This window comes from Microtus oregoni, unplaced genomic scaffold, assembly GCF_018167655.1.
Source record: "Microtus oregoni isolate MIOR12 unplaced genomic scaffold, Mior012 000065F_ref0000479, whole genome shotgun sequence".
In the NCBI taxonomy this organism is placed as follows: domain Eukaryota; kingdom Metazoa; phylum Chordata; class Mammalia; order Rodentia; family Cricetidae; genus Microtus; species Microtus oregoni.
This window is the reverse complement of record NW_024543875.1, coordinates 7,308,484-7,332,565: the sequence shown is the minus strand read 5'-3', so window position 1 is coordinate 7,332,565 and position 24,082 is coordinate 7,308,484. Positions and strand designations below refer to the sequence as shown.

Sequence of the window (24,082 nt, the reverse complement as noted above, 5' to 3'; positions counted from 1 at the left end):
ATTTGTGTAAATATATCTTGGTTATTTCCAATTTGGGCTTATCACAAATAAAACTGGTAAAAACATCCACTGCCCTCTTCCTAACATAGGGCCTTACTCTGTAGCCAAGGCTGGAATGGAACTCACTACAGACCCAAAATGGTCCTCATAAGTTCTGGGATTATTTATACACATGTCCCACTATGCTCAGCTTGTCCAGTTTTTGTACCGACTGTCACTCTTTGGTCTGGTTCTAGTCACAGAGCAGAGGCCTATTTAATGACTTGCCTATGATGTGCTGCGCTTGGTGCCAGGCACTTACAAGCAGCCTGTCTGTACAGTACCACTTGAGCTCCTCACTATAACTTCCTATTGGGTCAAACAGGCTCAGGGGATTATGCACATTTCCCAAAGCCACAGCCAAGTGATGGTGAGAGGCAGTAAACACGTCTGGTTCTGAGATGGGAGGCCTTCCTTTTCTTCATGATATCACAATGTGGTCAGAAACGTACTGGCTTCCCAGAGACCCACACTCCTCATCAGCACTATTGTGCAGGCGCTTTACAGTTACGCTAAGGACTTATCCATTAGACACCATCATGGACTCCGGGTGGGCCCAACAGGATACTGAGTCTTGACAGAGGGCGGCTGTACTGTGGGAAAGACATGTTGCTGTGGTGGCAAAGCCACAGGCACACCTTCTGCTTTGATGATGTAGTGAGGTGTAAGAAGGAAGAAGTCTAGAGAGGACACTGCATTCGCCGCAGAGAGCAGATACTGACAGAGGACGGTGACTCACGGGACCTGACATTTAACAAAGACCTAAACCCCCGATTCTAGCTGAAGTTATTAGGAGTTCTGGGAGCTGTCCTGTGCACTTAGGACGCACTCATATCAACTTGTAAGAGAACTTGCTTTGTCTACCCTCCACCAGCCAGCAGGGCAGCTGAGCACTGTGGGGAAAGGTGCTGGTATACGGTGTAGTGGAGGTGGCACCCAAGCCAATCCTTTCCAGTCTGAGCCAGCACGGTCCTGAATCTCCTGTTTCTCGCTGTCCTCACAGGCCAAACAGGGATGTCAGGAGGACAGCCACTTCCTGGGGCGACATCAAGGTCACAGCTACAAATTGTCCTTTCCAAGTGCTTTCTGGTTACAGGATGGAGCCCTGGTTTGAGATGAGTGACGAGCCTTGATGGGCAGAGACAGAAAGTGGAGGGGACAGCTTTATCTGTGGGCACTAACAGTCACACTTGTGTGTATGATCTCTAGGTGTAACAACTGAGGAGAGGATGACAGAAACAACGTTTGTTTACTTGGAGTCTTCCTTTCAGGCACACCACACTTCTGCAGCACTTGCTGTAAAGGCAGTTTGGTTGCTGTTAGGGACAGACTAGTAACTAGTTATTCTCTCCCAAAGCTAAGAAGACACCCCCATGCTTTCTAGGCCTTGATTCCTGGCTAGTGGCTGGTCCTGTTCCCTTCATGGTACAGTTATATCCTCACTGGGATGGGGCAGGCTTAGGAGGCCTGCAGCTGTGGCCTGCCTGCTTCAACCCCTGCTGAAGGCAGTGCTGGCATGTACCCGCCCCTTGGTTCTGCCCCTCTCATTATGCTATGGGGCCCTTTTATAAAACCTCAGATCTGCCATGATTCCTGACACAAATTATGGCTTCCCCAAGAAAACAAAATCTAGTGAGAAACTTAGCAGAGTCTTAAAAAGCTCAAGTGTCCAGGTGTTTTTCAAATTTCCTCAAACTCAACATAAGATTTTATGGCAGTCAGTCATCTTAACCGCTTATATGTAGCAATTACTCAGAACACCCTGAGGATCACTCGCATGTCTTTCTCCAAATAGCAAATAAAAAAGTTCTCACATCCATGAAGATGAACAGCATCAAGAGCATCTGACTCACTTACCCGACCATGAGGAATCCCTGGTACAGCGGGACGGATGCAAAGTAGAAGACTGAGGAGAACACGGCCTTAAGAGAAGATATCGTAAGTTAGGCACGGCTGCTGTGGTCACATTCACACCACATTTACACAGGGGTCTCATTAGAATGCAATGACACATAACAGATACTGTGATCACCTCCCACGACAACGGCACAGAGAAGGCCCTGCCTGCTGTGGCATGCTGGCAGAGGCTTGCTACCTGCATGGTGGAGATGATGAGGCCCCGGTGCATGACAAACTGGCCGAGTGCTGCAGACCTCTTGTAGCTGTTCCGCCCGTGCACCATGAGCAGCCTGCCGATGTGTCTGAACTGTGTGATGGAGAAGTCGGCTGCCAGTGAAGCCTGCTTCCCCTCCTGAAGAACCACAAGGAGCCTCTGAGAAACAGCACATACTGAGAACTGCACACAGAGCTGAGTTTTAGAGCATCTGGGTTAAAGAGCACCCGGAGCAGGGCACCCAGCATGAGAGAGTGTGGAGCAGAGGAGCCCGCACTAGAACCTGAGCGTCAGCACAGGTATCAGCTGCTGCTCTATCAGCAACACAGACAGTAAGATGGGAAGGGGTAGCACTGGCTACGGGGACGCCCTACCTCATCACATGGTCCCAGGCCTCTCCAAGACAATTCTCCAAACCTCTGTTCCTCACATTTGTAAAAGCAACCTACCTCTGTTTTTTCAAAACTACCACAAAGGAGAGTAGAACAGAGCAGCCAAAGGAAAAGCCAAAATCAGTTGGGCAGTGGTAGTACACGCCTTTAATCCCACTCAGCACTTGGGAGGCAGAGGCAGGAGGATCTTTGTGTGTTTGAGGCCAGTCTGGTCTACAGAATCAGTTCCAGGGCAGGCTCTAAAGCTACAGAGAAACCGTGTCTCGAGAAACCAATTCCCCTCCCCCCGGAAAGAGAAAAAGACAAAATCAAGTTGTGCAAATTTTCTAGTTCTTGCTGTGTGTTTATATTTGGGTGACTACACAGGGAGCAGTCAAGCTTGCCACAAACTCAAACCTCAACCCTGGCTGAGTTGGCAAGAAGAAGGGTTACCTGCACAGAATGGACCATGTGGAGCAGGGGGAGGAGCTGAGGTGCTGGGCTGGGCAAGGCCCAATGAAGGTGTGAGAGGAATCAGTGACACTGGACTGGGCTCATGAGCATAGAGGACCTCAGAGAGTCCTAAGGACACTCCAAGCATAAGAAGGATGGTGAAGGATGCTAGTTTCCTGTGTTTACCAACAATCTATGGCTGGGCCTGAAGACCAAAAGGACGGACCGACTGCTGACCTCTCCTCCTGGGATGGGACTGGCCCGAATAGGTCAACTGATGAGGGAGCACATGTGCTGTATGTGTGACGAAAGCACACACCTACCTTCCCTTCAATCCCAATCCCACAGTCAGCTGCCTGGATCATGCTCACATCATTTCCTCCATCACCTGGGAAGCACCAAGAGTTGAAGTTTAAATAAATCATCTTTCCATTATATGTTTGTTTTGATACTACTGGTAGTATATATATAATGTAGATGAAGTCAGTTTTAGAGACAACACAATTTTGCCTGTAAATGTTGAAAAGGTGGTTGTCACATTTCACTGTTGATAGGAAGGTGGCACACTATCCCACCACCCACCCAAGGCATGCCTGAAGGTGGTGCGCTCACCAATGGCACAGGTGCGCTTTCTGGTATGCTGACGCAATAGGGTCACGATGTGCGCCTTCTGGGTGGGTGAACAGCGGCAGCAGACCACAGCAGGGCACTGGCAGGCCAGCTCCACAAGTTCATGCTCGTAGTACCTCAGGCAGACCTGGGAGACAGTGCTGTGACGACTGGGCTCAAGCAGCAGGTAAGTAGACTTGTGGGGAAGCCTTAGACTTCCTCAAGTAAGTATACTTGCATTTTTGGGTTTGTGACTATGCCCTCCAAACCACCTTTTGTTGTAGGAGGGCACGGTACAGAGATGGGCAAGGGGTGGCCAGACCCCTAGTTAGGAAGAGTACAAGATCTCCTAAAGGTACTGTATTGTGGGAGGAGAGTGTCTCAGGCAGAGGCAAAGGTCAGAGATCATAGAACATTCTGAAGCGTTGCTGGGCTAATATGTCCAAAACATGTGTGTCCTTCTCTGGAGCCAGTTCCAAACATCTTCCCCCAGACTATATTCCTATTTTGGTTCCCAGGCATGTGGCTCAGGGGATCTTGGTCTGACCCATGAGAAACCACACATCTCACAGCACTGTCTACCCCCTCTCCAGGCTCTCCATGGTTTTTCCTATCATGAAGGACAGGGACTGGAAGAGCAGGTCTTCAGGGAGTCTGGCCCGGATCACCAACAAAAGGAGGGCTCTTATCTCTCAAAAGACCCGAGACCTAACAGCCAGCTGCACAGAGGGTGGCAGGTGTACACCCTGCAGGAGCTGTGGTAACTTCCTTTCCAATTGTAGCCAGGATTCTTGTCAACCTCCTTCTATCTGTACGTCCCAGAAGAACCCCTGGCTGCTGTGTTGTCTGCACTCTGTTCAGGGGAGGAAGACGCCTGAGGCCGTGTCAAGGAAGACGCCTGAGGCCGTGCCAAGGAAGACGCCTGAGGCCGTGTCAAGGAAGACGCCTGAGGCCGTGCCAAGGAAGACGCCTGAGGTCATGTCAAGGAAGACGCCTGAGGCCGTGTCAAGGAAGACGCCTGAGGCCGTGTCAAGGATGCCTTGGAAGCCGCCCAGCACTTGGTTTCACACACTACAACTATCTTCATTTATGTCTTCTTTTTCTTTTGGTTTAGAGTTCTCATTATATAACCTTTAATCTCATGGAAGAGGTATGGTTTAGTTAGCTACTTACAAGATGTTTTGTTACTTATCAGGATGTAAGAGAATAGTTCTTCTCTATGTTTATAGATAGAAAAGACTATCTGGAACATATTAAAGCAAACAAATACCATCTCGTGATAACATTGATACAACCAAAGTCGCAATTGCTGTGAATTGTCAGCAAGGACAGACCGAATCCCTTATTACAGCAGTGATAAACAGACATTACTGAACCTTAAGAGAACTGCAGTCTGGCTCTTGGAAACACACCAATGTTGTGTGATTCCACAATATGAGGCTCATAAACCTAAGTGTGTTAGGGCAGGAGAACTAGAAGCAGGGAGAACAGGAGGAATATGAAGGTGAAAACCACACATATAGTTAAGTACAAATAACAACTGGCCCAATGGCCTCTATTTCCCACCTGAGTTTTTCCTGCAGTCCACTTAGGCCCCTACACTCTGAAGTGCCCTGAGAATGCCATAGGTTGACTGGTGGGCCCACTACTTCTACCCAGGTAGCTATGGAACCCCCTCCCACACACACACATGGAAACACTGGTCTAGACAATGGAGAGTAAAGTACGTCATGACCACTGGAGGATTATGCCATTAACAATGAGCATGGAACCAAAAACCAGGACAGGGCCTTGACCTGCTGAACTCAAGCAGCTTCTAAACAGGAGGGGCAGAGGGTCAGTCAGACATGGCCAGCACGTGTCCTCAGGACTGAGCATTCAGCAGTCCTGATGTTACAGAGGAAAAACAGAATGAAACAAAACCAAACCCCAAAACTGCCATGACAGGAGAGGCTGGCTGGGCTGCTGAGGAGTATGTGTTATTCAGGAAATCTTGGCTGAATGCCCAGGGAAGACAGACAGACACACTCAATCACAGAGGTCAGTCTTAGCCAGATGGACAGAGAGAAAGAACACAGTACATTACTGACAAGTCCTATTTCAGAAGCAAGACAGACACTGGTACAGAGTAGTCTGACCTCTGGAGTCCTGGAGTCCGAGAGATACACAGGTAGGACAGGGTTAGCACACGAGAGAGACCACACGTGCCCACACCCATGCTCACCTCCAGAGAGTCCCCGGATATGACCAGAACGCAAGTGCCCACACCCATGCTCACCTCCAGAGAGTCCCCGGATATGACCAGAGCGCAAGTGCCCACACCCATGCTCACCTCCAGAGAGTCCCCGGATATGACCAGAGCGCAGTCGTGCTTCCTTCTGAACGCATTCAGCTCCAAATGGGCCTCTCCCCGATTGGTCACCTTCATTGGAGGAAAAAAAGCAGCATGAATTAAAAATGCAGGCAATAGAGCAGTAAGACATTTTCAGGTCTCACAATAGGACCCTTTAGATATTGTACTTAGAACCGAAAGGTGCTTCCCCTAAGAACAGAAGTGCTGTAACAAGGTCCTTACAGATAATGTGCCTGCGCCTCGTCACAGGGCTGTTTTCTGGTTTGTGGTCATGAAGGCAAGCGAGGGCTATTGTTGTTATAAAAATATTCTCATAAGAATGTAATGCCAAGGATTTTCTAGCACTGTCTAGGAGATGATTTATTAAACTGGTGGCAGTGTAGGTGTGGGTATTGTGAGCAGTGTTGAAGATCGCTGGCTTACACATCACAAACAGAGCCCTAGAAAATTATAAGTCAGAATACAAGGGCCCAAGGAGGTTGACTTCCCCTTTCTCACACAGCAGGTAAGAAATGCAATTGTATAGACTGGGGTTTTATTTAAACATGCTTCTTTATAAATGTGGAATAATGCGAAATAACTTCATGAAGTTACTTCTATCATTTTTGCCATGAGTTTTAACTCATCCCATTTTTACTTATTATATACAGAAGTAAGGAGTCTAAAAGGGTAAAATTAATACATAATCTTGAAATATTAATTTGAAAATGAAAATATGCCAGGAATTAAGGCACTGGCTTTGTGCATGCTTTCTGTGAAGATTTTAGAGGCATTAGAGAAAGACAGAGGAGTGAAATACATTAGAAGTTTCACATGCTCCAAATTCATCTCCACCTCGTCTCTAAGTAGGTAGGTTTACTGTGAAATTTTTAATTTGTGCTGCCATAACTCTAAAAGCCAACAAAAATTGATCGAAAGTTTTATCAGAAGCATTAATAATTTAATTGCAAATAGTAGTCTGCAGGGCATAATTTGAGATTCTGATGTTTCAAAATAAAATACATTTACATGTAAATGATACTGAAATAATTATTTCTGTAGGTGCGAGCACTTTATTCAGACAGCCACTGCCACATGGTGTCTGCTTGCTCACCCTCAATCATGACCCAAGGCACTTGTATTTCTTGTTTGAATTAAACTCATCATAAGCAGTGAGTACAGTAACACACAACTGAGCTCCTCCCACTCTCCTTGCACTAGGTAGAGAAGACCTTTCAGTCTGGGGCGGCAGCAGACCAACGCTTCCACTTTCTATCTGCACTTGTCTCCTAGGAGCAATCTTTGCACAAATGGTACAGCTAGCAAGGAACATGGATGTTTAAAAGCAACATACAGCTTCTTATAAGTTTTGAGTAGAAAATGACTGTAGTATGCCTACTTAAAATAGGAAGCAACAACAATATGGAATATATCGGAAAAAATGCTTTTCAACTTGCAGCTTGTTTACCATCAAAATGCATGACAAAAATCATTCAACAACAGAATAAGAAAACATCTCCAATGCTGATTTTTAAAAGATATTTAGCAATCACTGTATACACATTTTAACTGTAAGATAAACACTTCACAATTTAGGTGGGCATGACAACACACATTTTTAATCCCAGCACTTGGGAAGTAGAGGCAGGCAGATCTCTGAGTTCAAGGCCAGCCTGGTCTACAGAAAAAGTTCCAGGAGAGCCAGAGCTACACACCTTGTCTCGGGGAAGTAGGGGGAATTCTAAACCAAACCAAACCAAACCAAACCAAACCAAAATCCTCTCAAAACAAAAACAAACAAATGAACAAAACCCATTTAACAGTTCAAAGTGACTTAGAAATGTACTTACTGGCCTGAAGACATGGATGTCTTGAGTTCTGGACACCAAGTGTGAGCTTTTGGCAATGCAGGTAGCTGTCTCCAGTTTATCACCTGTCAGCATCCAGATCTGGAAAATAACGGAAGCTTGTGAAGGTCAGTCTCTGTGCCCCACACTCAGGATTCTCACGCAGGGCTGAGGAGAAGCAAGCCAAGAGCGTACTGAGTTGCATGGAGAAATGAAATGCGGTCACCTTGCTAACCCTTCAAATGGGAAGTTCTGACGCAGAGTCAGTCAGATTCAAAGGGTAAATGTTGTATAATCCCACATCATGAGGAGTCCAGAGAAGCCATAATGATAGGGCAAGGAGTAAGAACTTAAGTGGGGACTTCCAGGCTGGGGAGACGGAGAGTTAGAGGTGGGAACAGCAATGGCTGCAGAACATTGTGAGTTTATTTCATGAACTCCAACTGTATACTTACTATTGTGGACTATTGCTTTAACTATGAAAAGATGTGTTGCTTTGCCTGCCTAAGGCACCTGATTGATCTAATAAAAAGCTGAACAGTCAATAGCTATGTAGAGGAGGGATAGGCAGGACTGGTATTTAGAGAATAATTAGGAGGAGGAATCTAGGCTCAAGAGAGAAGAGAATGAGGGAGAAAGAGTGAGATACCCAGGGCTAGCCAGCCAGGCAGCTGCCAGCCAAACAGACACAGAAGCAGCAGCAAAAGCAGTACATACAGAAGGAAAGAAGATAAAGTTCCCCAAGGCAAAACGTAGATGAAGAGAAACAGGTTAAATTAAGTTATAAGGGCTAGTGCGACAAGCATAAGATAAGGCCGAGCATTCATAATAATAACTAGTCTCTGTGCCATGATTTCCAGGGCTGGTGGTCCGAGAAAGCTGCTACCAAGTGTCTAACAGGCAACTATGGTTGTGTGTTTGCGCCACAATAAAAAAGTCCTGATTTGTTCCAGGAGAAGAGGTCAGAGTGGTGCGCAGATGGACAGCTGAGGCTGAGGTAGGAGCCTGAAGACGGGAGAGGAGTGCACAGAGCCAGCAGATGACACAGACCTTCAGCTGGGAGGTGATGTTCAAACGGGACAATGGGTGCACAGACAACCCAAAATGTACTTATATCAAAGTGCTACCTCAACATAAAAAGCTGCATACACAAGGGCAACACAATGTCAAAGGATATACTTGGACTCCTGCTGCTTAAACTGCAGGCCAGGATTTCATATGCAGTCACATAACTGACTGCTTGTGAGGATGGCTGTAAAAAATGGCAGTAAAAAGGTTTCTGAACATGCAATGACTGAAACATAATTTAAAAGCAAATGTATAAAGACTCACACAACACACGTTCACCCCAGGCTGTGCAGCACCCATGAGCAGGCTGAGATGCTGCGGCTCAGACGGCAGACTACCGAATGCTATGAGCTGCAGCAGATACTGTACAAACTTTTCTCTCTGGTCCCCAAACAGAATGGCTTAATTGTGAAAACAAAGGCTGTTAATGTTTTAAGGCTGTCACTCCTCGAAATGAAAATGTCTGGGTTGTATTGTGTGAGAATTTTTAATTTTAAAAATTGCAGCTTGAGTTACTGATGTGAGTTTCATAAAAAAAAATGTTCAACTAATTCTGGATTGGAATTGGGACAGAATTCCTAATTTCTGAAGTGGTTCTAAACAAACCTCTGCTGCCCCCTTCACTATATATTTATGCAAAATGGCATTCATGACTATAAAATTAAATATTGGTCAACTCTGAGAACAGTTGAAGATACTCTACACATACTGCTGTTTCAAATATGCAGTCACGACTTAATTCTTGACAGTAAAATAAAAGGAGCATTAATTTCACTAGTATGTAGATTGGTTTTTGTCTTTAATGGATGGTAAAATCACATAATGAACTGTTTTAAAATAAATTTATGACTTATAATTAGTAACTGTTGGTTTGTGAGATGATTTTGTATATATTTAGGGTCATGTAAAAAAAAGTCTCTTAGGCAAAACGGGCTCACGAGTGGAAAAGATTTAAAAGCCTGACTGTGAAGTGATCAGGGCGCTTATGCAAAACAGCAAAAGTCCTCGTGTTACTAACTTATCATCATCAGTGTCTCTCAATTGTTTTTATCATGTTGAAAGATACATTTGTGGAGCTGGAAACAGGAAAACCCGCATGGCACATGTCCCCTCCATTGGTCCAATCAGCGGTCGCTGCTCTGTTTATTCAGATACTCTCATTAGCTTCACTGTGCCTATGATTAGGAAACACTGCTGTAACAAACCCAGTAACCACAGTGTGCACTGCCACTGCTGAGCGACCTGTCACTCAGGAAAGAGACTGAGAGATGACTGATTAACACTACATTCCTGTCTTCAGAGCAGTCTAGTCGGGGGGTACATGGAGAAGAGCTAAGAGGGCAAGGTCTACAGTCATATGCACTACAGCACCAAATTACTACAAATACCTGAAGTTCTATACCAAGGATCTTCACTACCTTAATACTGATAATCTAGCATGCACAGTCAGAAAATAGGTTGTAGGTTACTTAAAACACTCAGCCATTTCTAACCCTAACCTTAAGAAAGCAGCAACTCCAAACCAAACCTTATACTGTAAATGCTAGATTTAGACATAAAGAGATGAATGAGGAAGAAGAGGACTAAGGCACAGCTGGCCGGGAGAATGTCCCCAGGGAAAATGTCACCCTGGAAACCAAGTCCACTGGGAAAGGGACTGACCCTGTCAACTGATGACAGAAATGTCAGCTGGATTCCTGCAAACACTGTGTTCCAACTGCCAATTTGTCCAATGGAGCAGCTGGGAAGCCGGGCACTGTGTGGGCAAGGGGAGGTCCTGGGAGAGAAGGCAGTCTCCGGAGAGTTATGTGATGGCCACAAGGCGCCAGCGCCAGGGAAGAGCTCATGTGTGATGTCTAGCGTTGCAGGGAGAAAAGCATTTCTGTGCCTGAATCAGCATTTTTGCATGTCCCAGCAAGAAGGCTACCTGGGGCTGGGCCCAAGTGCAAGAGCAGCTTGTTGCTGCAGCCCCTCCTCCTACCTCTGTGGCAATGGATACATGTCGCTTCAGAAGCATAGCTAGCCGGACAGAGAATAGCCCGTGAATGACCCTCCCTAACAACTGGTTTCTGTCTACCCCAGCTCTAGAGCAGCAAGTGCAACTAAAGCCTACCTGAAGCTGGGCTTCTGCACTAAACTTCTCCCTAACTAGTGCTGCGTACAATGTGCTATGGACGCCTGAACAGACCCAGGACCACAGGTGCTTATTGGATTAAGCAGCTACTACTCCGTGAAGGTTTATGTTCCTCTCTGATGGTGCAGGATTTTGATGGCATACAGATGAGAAAACAGTCAGCAAGGCAAGTGGGAAGCTGGCAGCCCTCCTCAGACTATCCTCATGTGCCATGGGGAGGGATAGGTTCGGAGCCCTGTTTCAGGAGGGCTATGATGTCTTGGGTGTGAAAAGAAAGCGTCAGAGAGAAGTCTGGAAGAGGGCACTGTGAAGACTTCCGGAGCTAGACGACTAAGGTGAGGGCTAAGCTGTCATCCCATAGAGCACCCACGACAGGATTTCAAGGAAAAAGTGAGTTTGACTCAGTAAGAAAGCAGTTTTGGCAGCCAGAGGATGCAGGCTGTACCTTGATCCCTGCATTCCGCAGCATCTCAAGAGTGGGCCGCACATCAGCTTGCAGCTGGTCCTCCACCCCAGTGAGGCACAATAGCTCCATCTCCCTCTCCAGGCTTTCCACCACTGCAGCGACTTTCAGGGTCCGGTCATGGATGCTCAGTTTGGCCTGACTGTATCGGCTCTGAGGACAGAAGGAACATGTACACAACCATGTTCACACTTCATGTGTATGACTCACACAGTTGTACTGTATCAGCTCTTGAGGGCACAGGGGACAGGCAAACGTGTGTGTAAATGCTCTCTCTGTGTGGAGTGAATGCGCTCTTGGGGTCAGAAGTAATATGCTGTATAGATGCTATGTTTAAGCACTCAAGTATCTACTACATGAACATTTATTAACTCTAGTCTAACTTTCCCTAATGTGGAAACCTGAAATAATCAAGAGTCAGATACAACCTGAGCAATGACATCACGTTAAAAAATAGTTTCTGATTCTGGAGAGCATTTTGGATTTAGGGGCTTTGGATAACTTAACCTGCCATCTAGGCAAATATTCTAGAATCCAGACAGCTTCAAGCTGAAGCACTTCCGAGGCGCCCTCAGCTTCTGCTGAGGAAATGGAACTCCCGGCCTTTGTGGACACTGCAGGGCCCCCAATCTCAGAGACACAGACTGCACCGGAAAGCTGCAGTGCAGTGACATGACAGCGTTCTCAGAAGAAGGAAGAGGACCGAGTGGCAACAACTGCGTAACTCACTTCAAAGTCCTGGTACTGTTCTTCTGTCAGAGTCCTCTTCGCCACCACAAGGGTCCGCAGCCCCTCGCGTGCCATGTTTCCACACTGCAAGAAAAGGAGCTCTTATTTGTGGCTCCCGGAGTACCTGAGCTGACAGCAATCAGGCCTCAGGGGCCCATCAAGACTACTCTCCAGCAGTGCTGCGTCTTGTTCTCACTTCCCTGCAGGTCCACTATGGAAGCATAGCAACCTCAAGAGCCACAGACCACAGCAAAGCTGAGCGAAAAAGGACAGGCAAAGCCCAGGAAAGTTAGAGAAAACATGCGGAAGATGTCTTCAAGTTCTCTATCACTGTGTCCCACCCGCAGGAGAACCCCACCATAACTGCCCCACTGAGGGGTGAGGAAGAGAGATGACAGGGATCTAAGATGGCTGGGCCCCCAAATCACAGCAGCTGTGTTTCTGGGCAAAGCAATGAGCTGCCTGCTTCAGTTTCATCATAAAATTGCTCCAACAAGGCTATTCTGGAACGACATTAGTCCCTGGAATAAAGTGGCATGCTGGTGTCTGGCAGAAACACAGCACCACAGACGTGCACAGGGCCGATCACACAGGGTCACCACCCTACGCACCAGGCTTGGGGCTCAGCTCTTAACTGGACAAGGAAAGAGGAGGCCATGATGAGTCACCACCCTATTTATATAATAAATGGGAAATGGAAATAATTCAATAGGTGTGTGATAAGATGCTAATCCTATTTATAGGGCATAATAATTATGATAGAATACTGTTTTCCCCTACTAAAAGTAGAAAAATTCTAGCTGGGGCTAAGGTAAAGAAAGAAGATTTGGGGTTCTAGGCACACTTGTTTGAAGGTAGCCAGTGATTCATTTCAAAATCAAAACTGCTCCAGTGGCACCAATGTCACCTATGCTTGTAAACGAACAGTGTGACTCCCAACAAAGGGGGCTTTGCCAGACTGCAGGTCGGAATCAGGCTCTAAGGGACCCGAATCAACATGCATATTAATAAACATGCCCAGGAACTTTGCTAAACCACCTTTTGCTTTGCTCTTGGTACAGTGAAAGGCTTTCAGGCTACATCAGAACTACAACAAACATACTGGTAGTGAAGAGGCAAAAGATTTATCTATGGCAAGAAAATACAATTTGAACAAACAAATGTGCATAGGATTTTTAATGAAGTTATCTTTCTGAACAACAATCTGACATTATCTGTCTGTTGCAAGACATTTATTGATTTGACCTCATAAAGCTAAATAAATTAAACAAGTATTTTACAATTAATTGCATGTCATTATGACCAAAAGTAATTTTTATGGCATTTTACTAGGTCTTCAGGGAGTTTAATTTATTCATGTCTCTGATTAAATCAAAGAGCCCTGAAGGAGATATTGATTCATATTGCCAGGACCATCGTGAATATCGGGTGTGGCTGTTGTGCTGACAGACCATCTCTGCAGTCTGACAGTGGAAAAGAGACACAGGCACCTGCAGCAATGTATACACAGGAGAGAGAGACCTGGCTATAATCCTAGCAACCTTAGCTTTACTTTGACATCCAATTACTGATTAATATACAACTTTAACAATAAATATTAGAACCTCATGAGGCTAAGTATAAATATATTTAGGAATAATAATATAGAATTGCTTATGTTTGTACCTTATTTTCTGTTCTTTCTTATAAGAGAGAAAATTAGCATGAGATTAAAATACAAATTAAAATCTCCTTACAATAGTTATAAAATATATATATGTGCACGTCTCATTGGCTATGTATCCAATGCTATTTTAGACCTACTTTTACGTATCTGAATACTTCATACACCAAACAAAAATGGCAATTATTTCTATAGGAAGAAAAATTTTATAACTAACCAGGGTTTTAGCCTTTGTTTATATGGACCTAGGAGAACTATAAATATTCAGAAAATTTAGTGGAAAAAAATATCATCCCTGGCCACCTATTCATGTGGTGGCTTAAAATGGTGATGACACAATTCACTCCAACGGTACAAGTGTGGAAAAGGCATTTCTCTTCTGTCATTGATTTACTAAATATTCTGAAGACGTTTTGTACAATGCTGAGAATAGCTTGCTTACCTCCTCTTCTAGCCAATCATTGTACTGGACAATGCTGGACATTGCGACGTCAGCCCCTTTCATATAGAATGTGATTTCTGCTGTGGATTCATCCTGTAACAGGGTAAGAAAAGACTCAGAAGAGAGCCGGGCCGCAGTGATCCCTGTAAAGAACCCCTGGCCTAAAGGAGAGGCTCTGGAGGAGGCAGGCCGTAGACAATGTGCCCTGGGCTCTCTTGGTAGAAACTGTCCTGACATGCCAGTGAAGTGAAAGCCAAAGTCAGAAACAGCCGAGATGCTGGACTTTAATTCTTGAGACAGATCTGGACTGCAATCTAAGTATTAATGCTTCATGTGTGACAGAATTTCACTATTTAGCAAATGAAATTTCAAAATACAATCTGGTACTAATTAAGGTAACTAGAATAAAGGTATGAATTAATGACTTTGTGATCATATATCATTCAGTTAAGTTCTTTGGCATGTTATATGATTTATGTTGAGGACAAAACAAAACAATTTTAATTAAAATATTACTTCTGCCCTCATCTTGTTTTGCTTCAGTGGAGAATGACTTTATCAATGGGAGCCATACCAGCTTCTCAGTTCATATACTGAGGTTTTTTTCTTTTCCTTTCTTCTCTCTTTTAAACAAACAATAAAGCACATAGTATTTGAGTAAATATTTGACCTTAAAATGTTCTGGGGGGAAGTTTTGTGTTGATTTAGGAGGTCTGTAAAACCATGGCGGGAAGAACTGGTGTGTGTGCACAGCTGGGCGATACGACATACTCTGACAATGATGCCCATCCGCTTGCTCTCGGAGGTGAAGGGGAACATCTGTAGGATGCAGTAGTTCAAGACCTGGCCATTGGGGGTCTTCAGCTGCATGGAAGCAAGGTCCCTGCTGACCAGAGTGAGTCCGACACTCTCCGTCCATCGCACCAGCGCCACCTGAGGAGATCAGAGTGTGTGAGGAGGAACTGGTTAGGGAAAACTACATGATGAAACACAGCACCCCGGTGTGCAGAGAGCCCACTGAGACATAGCCGATGCAGGGCAACAAAGCGTGCTAACTTTCACGCTCTCCCACATACTTCTGGACAGCGCTTTAACAAGTGAACATGACAATTTTTGTTCAGAAGAAGACCATTATATACCACAAAGACTATTCTATAATGTGTATTGACTGAATTCCTGAAGCACATAGCTTTAGACCTAGAAAGAATACCTAACCATTATCCGGGACTTGAGTCTTATGCTTTGTCCCAATTTACCACCTATGGTTCTACAGGTTGCTAAGGAGACAACAGTTTTACATTCTCTTTTTCCCTTTCTCCCAGTAGAAAAGATAAGTTGATACCTGACCAATAAATTCATACTAGCCACCAGGGTGCCCACTTGACAGCAGCACGTAGAGAAGACTGCCTTCCTTCGGTGCTGGGATAAAACACTCTGGCTCACAGGAGCCTCAGGAGAAGAAGTTTACTTGGCTTTGACTTTCAGGCCCTGTGACCGAGGGACAGCAGGGCAGGAATCATGGAGAAACAAGCTCTCTGGCTCAGCTCTCTAGCTTGCTCCCAGACTAAAGTACGACAGCTTTCTAATACAGCCCAGGACCACCTGTTTAAGGATGGCCCACTCACGGTGGGCTGGGCCTTCCGGCAATCATCCCTTACAGACAGGCTGCAGATTAGTATGATAAAAAGGTTAATTGAGACTCAATTTCGGGTGATCTTAGTTTGTGTCAAGTGGACAATTAGTGATAGCCAGGACAGAGACAATAACAAAGTAGATGCCCAGTCCAAGATCTGAACCAAGTATGGCTGGACACCCAGTTCTGTGTCCAATTCTTTATTTTTTTCAAGGCTTACTCCGTCTAGAATGTGCAAAGGACATTTGTGAACTGTCCTCAGGCTGAAAGAATATAAGTGAATTCCTGGCTTATGGAGGTGCTCAAACATAGGAGTTATTCTTATAGTTCTTTGTTACAAAATAGCACTTAACCCTCTCAGCCCTTAAGGGATGCCAGCACAGCCCAGTGAGGGCACAGCTTCCCTCAGGGGCTCGAGTGCAGTTTGGCCAGCATCTAGGAATGCAGTTCTTGCTGAGCGTGATTCTCTTTTGGGGAAGAGTGAGATTATCTGTGTTTTCAGTTTTACCACTGCTTGTACATCTAGATTTTATCTTGGGCTTTGGGAATTCAAGAAATCTCAAGAATACTTAAATCTCTTCTTGTGCCAGGTGTTACGAATACGTTCTTAGTGTCCTGGCCATGTCCATCCCCTTAGAAAGAACGTGGTAAAACTTTCAGTCAGGGATCCAGAGTTTATGTAATGGGGACGGCCTCAAAATCCGCTTCTTTGTACAACAACAATGCCTGAGGTTACTGCTCAGGATCTGGTAAAGACGAAGCCAACACAGTCGGAGGGTCCTCAGCAGGAGGCACATGTGGTGACCAGACATGGGGGGTTAATACCTGGTCATTTGGCACAGAGGCCATTTGGTTTTTTTTCTTTGGAATCATTATTAAAATCAGAATTTCTAGGTAATTCCACACAAAACCAACTGAAGAATACTTCCAGAATTTTTTTTCTCCAAAGTCTGGGATGGAGAACTGTTTCTTTACCTTTAATGCTGAGATCTCCCAGGGCACACAGCAGGCACATGCATGAATGCCAGGGACACTAGGACAGGACTACTCAGGTGTTCTTTAAGACAGAAGAGTTTGTACAAGAGAATGTGGGATGCGGTGCCCAGTGCCCCCTACCAAGGGGAGATGGGGTGCTTTGTCTCCCTGTACTGCGCAGACTGACAGAAATAGACAGGCAGGCCTGCAGCCATACTGCACTCTTCTGGCAGTCTCTGCTGGGCTCTTCTGCTCTTTCAGGACACTTCCTAAAGGAGTGAACTGCACACGTATGAGAGCTGTTTAACATGACAAACACACAGACACAGGTAGCTCTATGCTAACGTCCACAAGTTATAAGCAGTGCACTAGGGAAAATAACTAGCCTATGACAGACAGGTCATAGTGTACTCAGCAGGATAGACTAAAAGAAGGTGTGACAGAGGACCACGCTAGAGTAAACCAAGCCCTTGACTACAGCCAAGAACTGAGGGTCGGGCAGTCCCATCTGAGGTGGTGCACTCAATTCCTCTGTACTTTAAGAGTACACTTCTAGGGCGAGGCACAGAGACAAACCACATACACAGTAACAGAATTCCCAGTGCTTTTCCAGTACTGTGAGGAATCAGCAGACTTTATCTTCTCAGGTTGCCTCTGACAAGGCCACCAGGTCATTCCATCTTTGCAGCCTTGTCATCTTTACTGGGAGCAGGGACGGTATGGGTCAGAACACTGCGTGAGGACCTGCATGGCTGCAGATGTGTCTATGAGAAAGAAATGGCTTTCTATGCCCAGTCTTGGTGCTGTTTGCTACAAAGCAACAGCAGCATGTTCCCACCCTCTTAGCATTGGTTGTTACTTGCTAGTTAAGGTGGCACACAAAATATTCAATGGTGCGCCACAGTAAAAGCTGGAATCTAAACTCATACTCCAAGTCTCCAGGTTATCAGAAGAGAAGGAACAACATCTCCCAATGATCTAATACTGTAGCTGAGAGCATCAACAGCTTGCTCCAAACTACAGTATCAAAGATGACATGGAGATGTTAGGAGAACAATCCCATCTAGAGGAGAGCCTGGCACCTGACCACAGTGCCTCTTCCTATCCAAGACAATGACTCCGTAAGCTGCAAATGATCTAATATGCCAAGGTTAATTTTCAATTTACAGTGAAAGGTTACTATTACACTGTGACCCGTAAATTGCATCTTTCCGTGAATACCCTATCATCTCACAGTGCCCCACTGCAGTCAGGACCAGGCTTTCTATATTTGGTGACTCACATCTGTTTATTATTTAGTTTATGCTTGGCTTCACAGCTCCTTTGAGTTAGCAGCTTATAACAAAAATCAGTTTAGCTACTTACACCTAGCCCAGCATTCCATCCAAAAGGTTTAATCACCCGGAGGATCACATATCTATATCCAGCCAAGCAAATCAGAGTTAAATTTTCCACAAGACAGATACTTTAATTACTGTCCAGTGTAACCTGCTTGGTATTGGGCAGAATTCTTTTGCTAATACAAAGGTAAACAAGTGTCTGGAGGAAACAGCCTCGTAGGAGAACTGCTGTGAATTTAGACCGTGGCGGTCACCATCATCTCTAAAGGGTAAATCCAGTAGCCAACGCCCAGGGGTGGCTATCCCACCCTCAGCCGGTCTCCAGCTTCAGCCTGAGCTTTGAACCCTGGGACCATTACTAAAGAACTGCATAAAGAAAGAGCAAATTCTCCCCATTTATTTGGAATAGATCCAAGGTATTCTTTTAAGGACTTGTATCTGATGACATTACATATAGAAATAAAAGCAAAGAAAGTTTCAATGGCACTGGCAGTAGAGTCTGTCTTCTTCCTACAGCTTCAAACAAAGATATATACTTTGGGGACTGAGGATGAGCCTCAGTTACAGAACATATTGCCCCACACCAACAAAATAAAATAAAACAAAAATACATATCCTTTAGAAAAGATGCTTCCTTCAGCATGCTCTGAAGAAACAGATAACATTATTATCATAACAGCATTATTACGCATGGTTGTACATTTGCACATTTCAGGGGCTGTGGACCTTTTCAGGCGTCAACCTGGATCCTTAAAGGAATGATGGGCAAGAGTGGAGCATAGACATATATGATGTTAAATACATATATGATGTGCCTGGAGCATCTCCGCACGCACAGGAAACAGAGCAATGCTTCAATACGGAATACATATATGATGTGCCTGGAGCATCTCCGCACGCACAGGAAACAAAGCAATGCTTAAATACGGAATACATATATGATGTGCCTGGAGCATCTCTGCACGCACAGGAAACAAAGCAATGCTTCAATACGGAATACATATATGATGTGCCTGGAGCATCTCTGCACGCACAGGAAACAAAGCAATGCTTCAATACGGAATACATATATGATGTGCCTGGAGCATCTCTGCACGCACAGGAAACAAAGCAATGCTTCAATACGGAATACATATATGATGTGCCTGGAGCATCTCTGCACGCACAGGAAACAAAGCAATGCTTCAATACGGAATACATATATGATGTGCCTGGAGCATCTCTGCACGCACAGGAAACAAAGCAATGCTTCAATACGGAATACATATATGATGTGCCTGGAGCATCTCTGCACGCACAGGAAACAAAGCAATGCTTCAATACGGAATACATATATGATGTGCCTGGAGCATCTCTGCACGCACAGGAAACAAAGCAATGCTTCAATACGGAATACATATATGATGTGCCTGGAGCATCTCTGCACGCACAGGAAACAAAGCAATGCTTCAATACGGAATACATATATGATGTGCCTGGAGCATCTCTGCACGCACAGGAAACAAAGCAATGCTTCAATACGGAATACATATATGATGTGCCTGGAGCATCTCTGCACGCACAGGAAACAAAGCAATGCTTCAATACGGAATACATATATGATGTGCCTGGAGCATCTCTGCACGCACAGGAAACAAAGCAATGCTTCAATACGGAATACATATATGATGTGCCTGGAGCATCTCTGCACGCACAGGAAACAGAGCAATGCTTCAATACGGAATACATATATGATGTGCCTGGAGCATCTCTGCACGCACAGGAAACAAAGCAATGCTTCAATACGGAATACATATATGATGTGCCTGGAGCATCTCTGCACGCACAGGAAACAAAGCAATGCTTCAATACGGAATACATATATGATGTGCCTGGAGCATCTCTGCACGCACAGGAAACAAAGCAATGCTTCAATACGGAATACATATATGATGTGCCTGGAGCATCTCTGCACGCACAGGAAACAAAGCAATGCTTCAATACGGAATACATATATGATGTGCCTGGAGCATCTCTGCACGCACAGGAAACAAAGCAATGCTTCAATACGGAATACATATATGATGTGCCTGGAGCATCTCTGCACGCACAGGAAACAAAGCAATGCTTCAATACGGAATACATATATGATGTGCCTGGAGCATCTCTGCACGCACAGGAAACAAAGCAATGCTTCAATACGGAATACATATATGATGTGCCTGGAGCATCTCTGCACGCACAGGAAACAAAGCAATGCTTCAATACGGAATACATATATGATGTGCCTGGAGCATCTCTGCACGCACAGGAAACAAAGCAATGCTTAAATACGGAAAGGAGCACTAGAGGGGATTAAGACCCCAAGCATAAAACAAGTATTCATGAGTTCATTGTGAGGAATAAACGGATGACTTCACACGTCACAGAAAAAGCATGGAGAACTCTCTGTGCAAAGCCTAACTTATGCAGGCACTTCACCCTCAAGGAGGGTGTTTAATACCCCTTTTGAGACAGGCTGTACATGGGAGCTTCCTGACCAAGAATACAACTTTTGTTGTTATTGATTTTTGAGACAGGGTCTCTCTACATAACCCTGGCTGTCCTGGAACTCACTATGTAGACCAAGCTGACCTGAAACTCACAGAGATTCCCTGCTTCTGCCGCCTGAATGCCACCACACCTGGCTGACCAACGAGACAGTGTTAAAAGAAAAACTGAAAGGGTAGCCTTCAGTGGAGATACTGAAAAACACCTGGGGCAAGTGATGCCGGCCAGCTTGGTAGTGCTGCGTGCGTGGAAACTGATTTGAAGTGATGTGAGGTAATGCAACATGCTCTTCCTTCCAAGATCCGAACCCATCTACTCTGCAGGGAAATTCCACCAAACCCAATCTGAGAGACAGTCACCCAGCCAGTCACCTCCAAAAGTGTCATAAAAACATGGGAAGTGAGAAACTGTTCCAATTAAGAAGAGTCTAAGAGAAAATGATCCTCAGATTTAAAAAAAAAAAAGAATATGTCAGGTAAAAACAAAGGGAGCTTCTGGGAAAACATGGCTTCACTGTTGATGGAGAAGGGTCATATGTCTATTGGTTAATAAAGAAACTGCCTTGGCCCTTTAACAGGACAGAAAATTAGGTAGGCGTAGTAGACAGAACAGAATGCTGGGAGAAAGAAGCTGAGTAAGGCAGTCGCCATGACTCTCCCACTTGACACAGATGCAGGTTAAGATCTTCCCTGGTAAGCCACCTCGTGGTGCTACACACATTATTAGAAATGGGTTAAAGCAAGATGTGAGAGTTAGCCAGTAAAAGGCTAAAACTAATGGGCCAAGCAGTGTTTAAAAGAATACAGTTTCCATGTAATTATTTTGGGTAAAGCTAGCCGGGAAGCGGCCCACCGCCATTCCATCAACACACTGTGTTGTTTGCTCATAGTTTCCTGAGGGCTGTGTGCTCACTTGTGCAAACAACCAACTGACTGTCCAGAATGTTTCCAAAGTGCTCTGTCCCTTTCTAAAATTACTTTACAGAAATGGTTTAAGAGGTTCTCTGTTCCATAGCATTTGACATATCAGTTTGATTGCTAATTCGCCTCTGTAAAGCATACCTGGGTCACTGCCCATTATCCACAGTTAGATCCCAATGTGGGTTTTTTTCCCATACACTTTCTTGTGGAACTACATGAAAGCCCCAGGGATCATGGTCCTCAAATACGTCTGTCCTCATGACGCTGAGATATGGTTAAAATAGGGAATTGAGGTGTGCTGGAGATGCAGGTTTCACCATGGAAAGCTGTAGGAACTGGGTTAAGAGCCAACGTCCTAAGCTGTTATGTTGGGCCTGGCCAGTGGCTTCCTGGAATGCTCTTCACAGCTCTGTAAGAAGGCAAAATCCTTCTGGCTGCTTATCACAGAGACCAGAAAGGAAAGCACTGGGCTGTTGATGTCACTTTTTAGAGATGTACAGAGGTTTAAAATATATTTTTACCCATATGGCTAACTATAATGTGAATTAAAATAGAAGACTGCTCAAGAAACCAGAGAAGTATTTACTATATGGTGTTCAATTCATGAGTCTCTCAGGTTCAGGGGGGAGAGGAGGTGAATGTCTTCTTACACACTTCTCTCCTAGCTGGGATGGAATGTAGGCCTTGCCTGTGCTAGGCTAATGCTTTACTAGTGAGGGACACCTGCAGCCTCTTGCCCTGTTTCTTTTAGGTGCTGTCATGGATGCAAAGGCAACCAAAAAATGCATTCCTCAACCAGCACTATCTAATGATACTGTGTATCCAATGCTTCATTTGAGTCTATTTTATAAGGCAATTTTGTAGGTAATGAAATAAAAACTTAGAGGTAGGTTATCGAATACTCTTTGTGTGTATCTATACTAAATGGAATTAATTGCTGCCTGGCATTTTAACAAGAAATAACCTCTGGGATATTTTTCTTTGAGATGGAAAATGATAATCTGGAAGTAAAAGGCTTTGTATATTTTAAATGACTACTTTTATGACTACCAAGCTTTCTGAAATTTCTAATACATAATGTGACTATTGATAATAATTCAAAGACAAGAATAATTAAAATGAGAATGTAAAAAATAAAGCAGTGAGAGTCTGAGGGAACTTTCCTCTCTGGGCCACTTAGCGATAACTAACCAGCTGTCACAGGCACCTCATCTCACATTCCCATGTTCCCAAGCTAAGGACCAGTATAGGCAAGCATGTCCCAGAGACACACCATACGGGAGGAAATAAAACATGGGGCAAGATTTTATCAATCTCTCTCTCTATAATTCTATTATTCAGAAATTTCTGTGCTAATCTTCTTGAAATGCTTGGCAGAAATTTCCTTTATCCTATTAGCAACTAGGCACACACAGGTGCCAGCTGTACCCTGAGAGAACATATTTTACCATGTGCTTTATAAATCATAATTTAATCATTGACATCTCATCATTTTTGATTGTGATTATTACAATCATTGTTATAATTTAATAGAATTATTAACTTAAAATGCAATTTGATCATCTAGAAAAAGTGCTAATCAATATTCACTGTCAGGCTATGCAGTATTTATTCTCTATTGGTCTTGAAGGTCACGGAGTGAAGGCTTCGTGTCCCTGACAATGATTTGCTCCTCACAAATATATTGACAAAACACCACAATTAGTCTTGCTTCAGTAGGCACACACAATAAGATGAATTAAAAAATATAGCACTCCACATACATTAGCTTTTCTGTAAATCCAAAGGCAATGCTATTAAGGACATATTGTTCCTTTATTTTAAAATATTCTACTTGTGATTTGTCATTAATTCTAGCTGATTCTTACACATAAATAGTTGAGCAAGACAAAGATAGCTGTATCTTGAGATAATAATTAAATATAGGACTTACTGATATGAGAAGATGTAACCATATAGGGGAAAGGATGCCACTAATAAATAGCTAGTTTATAGGAATAAGCAGCCATTAAAAATCACAGCCCACAATTGGTCCACAATCAGCAGAGGTCATGCTATGCCTCGATCACATGTTGATGACTTCTGCACTGAGCCTAAGCTTATGTTCTCTTGAGATTCCTGTGATTGAGTTCAGTTCTGGCTTCCTTCCACAGCGCTGAACCTGCAGCTACACAATGAAAGCTGGGTGCTCATGCTGTAAAGGAATGTCTATGATGAATTTAACATTTGTTCAGTTTTGGTTTGCTATGATGAGCCTGAGACACAAATGACAGGCAAACAGAACTTTTTTCTCTTAGAGAAAATGAAATATTGATCACTTATCATAAGAAACAATGACTAAAGCATAAATGGATCCTGTCTCATACATATAAGTCAGTTGTTTATTCTCTGATATCACTACCAGCTTTAGACCTTCAAGTAG

At 44.3% G+C, this 24,082-nt stretch overlaps 1 protein-coding gene across 9 annotated transcripts in view; it reads right to left on the bottom strand.

Moving 5' to 3' along the window:
* Atp9b (ATPase phospholipid transporting 9B (putative)) overlaps positions 1-24,082 on the bottom strand; it is a 209,622-nt gene that overhangs the window by 16,302 nt on the left and 169,238 nt on the right. For 6 of the 9 annotated variants that reach the window (XM_041640820.1, XM_041640824.1, XM_041640819.1 and 3 more), the window contains 10 exons: positions 15,035-15,196; positions 14,264-14,356; positions 12,159-12,242; positions 11,412-11,582; positions 7,768-7,866; positions 5,918-6,007; positions 3,589-3,733; positions 3,300-3,364; positions 2,135-2,311; positions 1,897-1,961 (listed from right to left, as the gene is read on the bottom strand). In XM_041640820.1, coding sequence (XP_041496754.1) covers positions 1,897-1,961; positions 2,135-2,311; positions 3,300-3,364; positions 3,589-3,733; positions 5,918-6,007; positions 7,768-7,866; positions 11,412-11,582; positions 12,159-12,242; positions 14,264-14,356; positions 15,035-15,196 — 1,151 coding nt within the window. The remainder of the gene's footprint in view (positions 1-1,896; positions 1,962-2,134; positions 2,312-3,299; positions 3,365-3,588; positions 3,734-5,917; positions 6,008-7,767; positions 7,867-11,411; positions 11,583-12,158; positions 12,243-14,263; positions 14,357-15,034; positions 15,197-24,082) is intronic. The other 3 variants (XM_041640821.1, XM_041640825.1, XM_041640828.1) reach the window with 1 other exon arrangement.